The 8,344-nt window shown below is 31.7% G+C and overlaps 1 protein-coding gene across 1 annotated transcript; it reads right to left on the bottom strand.

Annotated features, from left to right (window-relative positions):
- Positions 1 to 1,318: 1,318 nt before the first annotated feature.
- On the bottom strand, positions 1,319 to 8,139 carry LOC124927697 (threonine--tRNA ligase, mitochondrial 1-like). The gene is made up of 20 exons (XM_047468153.1): positions 7,947 to 8,139; positions 7,539 to 7,776; positions 7,388 to 7,447; positions 7,046 to 7,135; positions 6,416 to 6,490; positions 6,198 to 6,326; positions 6,030 to 6,119; positions 5,566 to 5,654; positions 5,379 to 5,475; positions 4,856 to 4,942; positions 4,342 to 4,426; positions 3,239 to 3,333; positions 2,896 to 2,928; positions 2,726 to 2,812; positions 2,496 to 2,588; positions 2,211 to 2,303; positions 1,909 to 2,130; positions 1,734 to 1,805; positions 1,515 to 1,586; positions 1,319 to 1,431 (listed from the first exon to the last, which is right to left on the bottom strand). Exons 1-20 carry the CDS (start codon positions 8,099 to 8,101, stop codon positions 1,336 to 1,338), a joined length of 2,058 nt encoding a protein of 685 aa, XP_047324109.1. The 5' UTR covers positions 8,102 to 8,139; the 3' UTR covers positions 1,319 to 1,335.
- Between the last annotated feature and the right edge of the window lie 205 nt (positions 8,140 to 8,344).

An 8,344-nucleotide genomic window follows, 5' to 3' on the forward strand; every position in this document is an offset into this window, starting at 1 on the left:
AAAAGATTCTAACTTTAATATTAATTGAATATTATATAAACTGTTTTATTAATTTCTTTAAATCTTATAAAATATTATATTGAATAAATATTAAATAAATAAATAAATTTTTAGTAAAAATAAAATTGTACCGATAAATTATGTCAAAATTAGAAAATAATAACACTGAGTACTGCATCAGGACATTAATAATTTGTGTCGTGCCAAAACATGAAATGTTTCTTAACACCATGACTTATGTGTGTTATTTCTCATGCTTAACTCTAATTTACAGTGTCAAAATTGTGTAGGAATGTTAATAGACTAATTTATTAAGATAATATTAAAAAAATAAGTTGCAAATTTAATAAAAACTAATTTATATATTTGTATTAGAAGTTTTCTTATTTATCAAATCCTATCCTGTAATTTCACCAAGTTGTTTGTCATAATTTTTTTTTTATATAATATGTTAGGATTAGACAAATCTAAAATATCACTAAAATGTATGGGAAAACAAAATTGTGTCGGAAAAAGACATATATCTATATTTTTAAAGTCATTGGTTCAAATAGGTATATTTTGTGTTTTACATTTTTTATATATCCAGTAAATTAAATTGATCCATTTTGTGTTTTACATTTTTTATATATCCAGTAAATTAAATTGATCCAAGCATTCATTTAGTCCGTTTACTTCTAACAAGAATGCGGAATACTGACTTATATATAAATATAATTATAAATAATGTTATTGTTAATATAAATAAATAAATATATTTTATTTTTAAAATTTATTTTTTCATAATAATCTAAGTTTTTAATATATATTATATAGAAAATCATTTTAAAATATAACATAAAGATGCTGCACACACATGTATTCCAAAAGAATTTAGAAAAAAAATCGAATTTTAATATAAAATCAAGCCTGTATGTATATTCTAAATATCTGATTAAATATGATTACCAAGATCTTAATATCAATATAATCAAAAGTGTATTTTAAGTGTTAAATATTGTCACTATTATAATTAATGTTATATAATTATTTTTTTATAAGAAAACTTCTTATGAATACACTTTTTATTAGCTTATCATTTTTTAAATACATAAACGTGATTCACTTAACCAGTGACTCATCTTTACATACCATGTCATTTAACTGATTACCTAATTAAGTAATAAAGAGAGAAATAAATATTTAAAAGTGTATGCATAATAATATTAAATCTATCTTTTAGGAAAACTTAAATAACCACTTTAAGCATAATGCCATGGCATATTAAATCTATATAATATGAATGAATCAACATAAATATATTGAACAATTCTTTAATTCTCAGTCAGAGATTCTTTATCGATATGCTGCAACTTGCTCGGAGAAGAATTTGAGTAAGTCGTCTACGCTCATATTTGAGAGTTTTGCGGTGTCTCGTTCTCTCAAACATATCTGCCACCACTCAACATTTGACATTAGTTAACAAACTAAATTTATAAACAAATAAAACATACAGCAATTCTCAATAAGATTACCTGTCGAGATTCCACTTCTTTCTCACCAACAACCAAGATGTAATTAAACTGGGCTAGCTGAGCTTCTCTAACCTATTATTATTATTATAATTTATAAGCAGTCAAAAACAAATAATAGTGTATTATGTTTATGAATTAATAAAGCAACTAGTTAAAAATCAAAAAGACAAATATATATAATGCCAAAAGGGAATTGTGATCCTAGATAGACAGTGAAACCTTTTTCTGGATGGTCCTGTCACTAGTATCCACATCCACATAGAAACCAGCTGCATGAATCTGTTCCTTCACCTATATATATATATATATATATATGAAAGGGAGGAGATTGTATTGCTGAGATTCAAGGACGAAACAAAGGTAAGCATATTGAGTATAGAGAGGAAAATCTAACCTGCAAGGCATATGATTCAGATTTCTCTGAAACAGGACAAACTATGGTTTGACGTGGACTAAGCCAAAATGGCCATTTTCCTTTATAGTGCTCCAAAAGTATGGCAATCATCCTTTCTACAGAACCTAAGACAGCGCGATGTATCATAACAGGCCGCTCTCTTTTAGCTTCATCTTCTGATGAATATGCTAAGTTGAAGTTTATAGGAAGTTGGAAGTCCAGCTGTACGTAGTAACATATAAATAAGAAAAATACTCGTGAATAATATAAAAACAAAATTAAACTAAAAGGGCAATCATAACCTGCAGTGTTGCACACTGAAATTTCCTATTCAGGGCGTCCGACACACTGATATCAATCTTTGGTCCATAAAATGCACCATCACCTTCATTTATCTACACAACATTATAATAAATAGAGTGAATGAGATTTCCAGGACCAAAAAGCAGCATAAGTTTAGCATCATTAATAAATATAAAGGAACATTGTGAAAGAACACATTCCTTTAAAACTCTCACTCACATTTATTTCTTTTGTGGGATTAAAAATCTATCAAAGGAAACTAGATAACTGAGCACTGAAACTACCTCCCACGGCTTGCCAGACTCGTTTAATGCTTCAGAAAGAGCAGCTTCAGCCTTGTCCCATGTTTCCTTGTCTCCCATAGATTTTTCTGGCCTCTATATTACCAGAATTTGGAAGTTGACCATTTCAAAAAAAAAAAAAATAGATTATTCATTGGAAAGATAAATAATAATGTGTTAACATAGATTGTTCAATGAAAATATAGCGATTAACATCAAACTATGTGACATACCGTGGATAGTTTAAGATCAAAAGTAAACCCAAATATTTTATAAACGTGACTGATAAACTCCAACACATTCCTGACTTCCCCTTTGACCTGGAAGTTGAAGAAAATACAGTTAGCTTTGGACTTTAGAAGGATGGTGTCTCCATAAAGATATAATACAGAGGTTCCATTACCTGGGATTCCATGCAGAAGATATGGGCATCATCCTACATTGCAGTTGATACATAGGGTTAAAATGGAGTATCCACATACAATAACAGTTATTAGGCAAACAAAATAGAGTGTAGCAATGGTTCCCATACAACAATCCTATCAGACTTCAGAGGGAAGCAGTCACATATTCACCAAATAACCAACTGAACTAATAAAGAAATTGATAATTTCATTAAAGAAACGAGAACATGAACAATGAATCACAATTGGTATACTGAAAAATTCATAAAGGACTCACAAGGATGATCCCCGAAAGCATAAAATATTAGTTACAGATTAATTCATGTACATCACTCAACTGACCTGCTGAAATCTTCTAACACGGGTTAACCCACTAAGTGCACCACTGGCCTCATTTCGATGCAAGACTCCAAAATCAGCATAGCGAAGAGGGAGATCTGGCCCAACAACACAAAAATAACGGTATTAACTTCATAAATCAACAGTAGGGAAGTAAGAGCTAAATGAACACATAGTTAGGGCTTTTTTTTCTGGTCAGCCTGGATCAGATCAAGATTTATTTCTCATTAGAATTGTTTATCTAACACAGCAGCTTAAATGCTAGCTTTGCAAAATTGTTTTTAAATAAAAGAAAGAATCGAACTCATGCAAACCTTGTAGTGACACCGAGAACGAAGGAAGAGACCGTTCATAGATCAATAAATAAGGAACTTCTACAACTTCTTCAATATGGAACGCCCTATTGTATATTTTGGCATTACTCTTTCATTAAATGAATTAGTATAGAACTTGTTTTTATAAACGATTCTAATAAAATGACTGAATTTACTGCCTATTTACACAAGTGAATAGTGCGTAAACACAGATAACAGATACAAACGCAAGGATCAAGGGGTTTCCATTATAGTTAGGGGATTAATGTTTATAAATAAAGTCCTTTGTATCTGTACATGCTACCAATGCCAATGGGAAATCAAGAAAGACGTGTAATTCATTAGTGATATCCAACTAAATATGTTCAATATTTAAAGTTGCCAATTAGGTTGATATGGATAAGATAATACTTCTTTAAGATTCGGGTCAATTTGGAAACACCTTTTACGTCAGATTTTACAACGGGATGTGGATTCAGATGAGATGACATTGGGAAACTGAACTTAATCCAGCACAAAATAAGAAATTTATCAACGGTTTCTCACCCGGACCTGTTTCTAGTTTATACATACATAGACAGAAGTGTTTCCAAATAGACCAATTCTAGCACAAATTCATTGGGAACCTAGTCAAATCAAACCTTTATGGTCTATTGCTTTATGCACTTTCAATTGTTAAAATCCATTTTACTGACTATTGCATAATCTTATGCTTCAGAACTTCTATTCTAACTGAATAAGCACAAAATGTAAACATTAAGAAAGCTTAGAGTGGTAGTTTAACTAACTCACCCCTATATGAACGAACTTCAAAATCAAACATTACGCAATGGCCAGGGCAGTTCATGGGCTTAAGACCGAATTCTTGCTTGTCAACCTAAGAAAAAGTATCAGAGCATCAGAATCATAGCAGCAGAGAAAAAAGATAGAAAGTTACAACATGGAAGGACTCTGATCATCCTGATCGAACCAATAAAATGGAGGACATGGTATAAATCAAGAAGGGAGCAATTGTGACCAGACAAAAGTATCAACAAAAAGTAACAAATGTGTCAAAATTTGATAAAAATGTTGTCATTTCAAGAGTAATTAGACCATCATTAGGTAAAAATGTCATGAGACCTAACCATTGTCAAGAAAAATAATGGGGTATGAAAATTTTCTCTAAACAGATATTCGAGTACACGTGTAACAACCACATAGATAATGTGGAATTAGGTTGAGAAAAACAAACATGCTACAAGTACAAGAAATCTCAGCAGTCATTAACTTATATAATTACACAAATGGAGCAAAGATACCTCACCTCAAGAATAAACATGTTCTCTCTGTAATTTGCTGCATGTCCAGATGTTTTATAAAGATCCATATTATAGATAATTGGAGTGTCAACCTGTCATTATCAACTTAGACTGTAAATAAATGGGTTGTAAGAAACAAATGAAACTAATGGTGATTTAATGAGTGAAACCCATTTGTCTAGCATTTAGTTGAGATTAAAAGTTCGGAAAGTTTATAGGAATGTATAACTGGTTGTAGAAAATTATCATTAAAAAAAACATAATGGGAAAATAGATGCGTAATAAAATTTATAATTAATAGTCTTGTAAAACTTTTTTGGTATAGTATAAAATGTTTAAATTTAAGAATATTATCAATAAAAAAATACTAATAAAATTTTGTTAACATCATACTTCATAACAGCATAAATTTAAGAATATTACATTATAACTGATGTTCTTGATCATAAGGATAAAATAGTGACTTATTGGTTTGCCTTAAAAAATATCATATATAAACAAATGTAACTATATCTACAAACATTTCACCTCTTCATAACCCCTCTTCCAATATTCCTCTTTGATAAAATTTACCAGCTTGTTGTAAACTCGAGTGCCGTGAGGAAGAAAGAAGCAACTTCCTGGGCTGAAAAAAGAATACAAAAAGATAAAGCTCAGTGAAAAATCATTAAAACAGTAAGTAAATAAATAACAAGTAACTGGTAATACACTGCACCTGAGAGGGTGGAAGAAGAATAACTTCTGATTCTTTCCCAACTCTCTGTGGTCATACTTTTTCGCCTCTTCCAACCTCAATAAATATTCCTGAAACAAACGTCTGTTACTATTAAATGAATTAACTCAAAGCATCATATGCATACCATCACATACTAGTATCTATGTTGAAGGCTTGTATTATCAAGGAGTCAGTTTAGGTAATATTCCTATGTAACATATTGGATCCATAGAACATGGAAATCACATATGATCCTTGGCAACTTCCATGAAAATTGTAACATCAATCTAAACATTCGAAATAGATAATCTCAAAATTTATTGATTGGTAGGAATTGAGCCACCTGATAATGATAATAAATCTTCAAAATCATTGTAATGCTGAATAAACTACTTTGGTATTAATTATTCAGGTTGCATATTGGTTAGTAAAGGATCAGCCAATATGCAGTTGAAGTGGATTACCTTCAGGCGTTTTGAATCAGGATATGAAATGCCATACACTCTTTGCAAACTTTCACGGTCTTTGTTTCCCCTCCAATAAGCTGAAGAAGCCTGTTAACAAAATAATAGATATTCAATGAAATTCAGACACTCTTATGCAAAACTCATCGCACCACTTTAATGGCTCACCTTTAGACAAGCTAATGCCTTCACAAAAGAAGTATTTGGTATATGTGGTCCACGACATAAATCAACCAAAGGTCCACACCTATAAACCGTGATAGTTTTGTCTTCTGGCAAGTCATTGATTATTTCAACCTAAATACAGTGGTAAAAGAGCATTAACATATGGATATAAACATGTTGAGTTAAACAAAAGATGTTGACATGTGACTAATAACATTTACCTTAAATTTATTTTCAGAAAATAATTCAAGAGCCAGCTGCCTTGAAACCTCAATACGCTCAAAAGGCTGCTTTTCCTGGAAGATAAAACAAATAGCTAGCATGGTGAGCTCATGCAAATATTCATTTGTGACACCAAATATATTCATCCTACTCAATCCATGTCAGAAGCAACATAAGTGGCCCTCTTTGGAAACACATGGAGTTGGAGATGGAGCTGGGTATGGATGAGAAAACATCAACAAATTTATGAATATATGTATAATTAAGTCATGTTTCGTAACATTATTATTTTATCTAAATCATTATTATAAGAAAAGTGTATCCAAAGAAATTTGTCAATGTTTTCTCGTCCACTTAGCTCCGGATTGAGGTGTTTCTAAACAGGGCAAAAATATAAAACATTCTGACAATGTAGTCTACAAAAGATAGAAAAACTGTTATTATAAGTATATCTATAACATTATCAAGGTGCAATAACTTGTTAAAATTGAGGAAATAAAAAGATGTATTAGCCAAAAACAGAACCAATAAAAACTTTAAAATTACACAAAACGGTGCAGGGAGAAAAGGAATAAACTAAAACAGGTATTTGACATTCAAAAAGCAGTTGTGCAAGCATATAAGAGTACCGAAGCTGCGGTTGCTGTTAGTGTTTCAATTCCTTTAAAATGTTCCTCATTGAGGCTCAGATCATCATAGTAAGCGTCATAAAAGAAACCCTGCCATTTAGAAAAACTACAAAGTTCAATGATGTGATAGAATTACCTAATTGGCGAGACAAAAAACAGGAGAAGAATTAGACCACATCAACTTGATCACTACTATAACATGTTACAAGGGTTACTCAAAGTGTAGCATAAACCATCATATGTTGAACTACAACCCAGTCTTTCCCTAGTTGCTAATTGCATAAATAGGCAAGGTAAGTTCACTAAATATTCAAAGACAATCTGGATGATGTCAAAGTGTACCTCGCCTCTTGTTGTGCAAGGTCCAATACACAACTTGCACCCATATTTGACCTCTAAAGCCTGCCAAAGAGAATAAGAAGACACCATTTTCATCAATCAAGCTATAGAGAACTCGCACAGAACAGGGTAAAAAAGGCGAGAAATTTCGAACCTGCCCAAGAATATGAGCACTAGAATGCCAAAAGGTATCCCGACCTTCATCGCTATCAAAAGTGAACAACTTCAGCTCGCAATCCTCCTCCAACGGCCTAGACATATCCCAAAGAACTTCATTAACCTTTGAAATCAAAGCATTGGACGCCAAGCTCTTGGATATCTCCTTAGCAATGTCTAAGGGAGTGGTCAGCCATTTCTTTCCTTCTTTCACAGTTCCGTTCGGTAATGTTATCCTATCAACAAGTAAATCAAAAGGACGAATTCAAATAAACATTATAATTCTGTTGATTTCTTCAAATTTCCAAAACGTAAGATAAGCTCATTTCATCGAAAACCTCTATAGAATGCAAGTAGAAAATCACAAGTTAATTCTGTATAAAAGAAATAAAAAAAAAAAAAGTACTTGATAGTCTCGCCAGAGATTGACTGAAGATGAGCGAAGTGTTGAGCTTTGATTGACTCGAAGAGACTTATGCGTTTGGGTACGATGGTTTGAAGATAAGCATCGTCTTTGGGGTGATGGTCCGTAGAAGACTGATCACTGACCTTCTTACCCATGGGAGATGGTGGTGGGGACAAAGAAATCAAGCGTTAGAAAGACTAAAATGAAGGCGACGGCAGGCAGGTATTTGTGAGAGCCAGCAGACTTGAAAAGACAAGAGTACCGCATGTATAGGAGATACGTGGGATATAGTGAAACTAAGGGTTAGTTTGATTAAATTTATTTATTCCAGTTTATTCAGGTTATTTTTAAGATAATTTTATTTATTAATTTTTTTAACAATTATAAAATTAAAACAT

Source organism: Impatiens glandulifera, chromosome 2 (assembly GCF_907164915.1).
Source record: "Impatiens glandulifera chromosome 2, dImpGla2.1, whole genome shotgun sequence".
Classification (NCBI taxonomy): domain Eukaryota; kingdom Viridiplantae; phylum Streptophyta; class Magnoliopsida; order Ericales; family Balsaminaceae; genus Impatiens; species Impatiens glandulifera.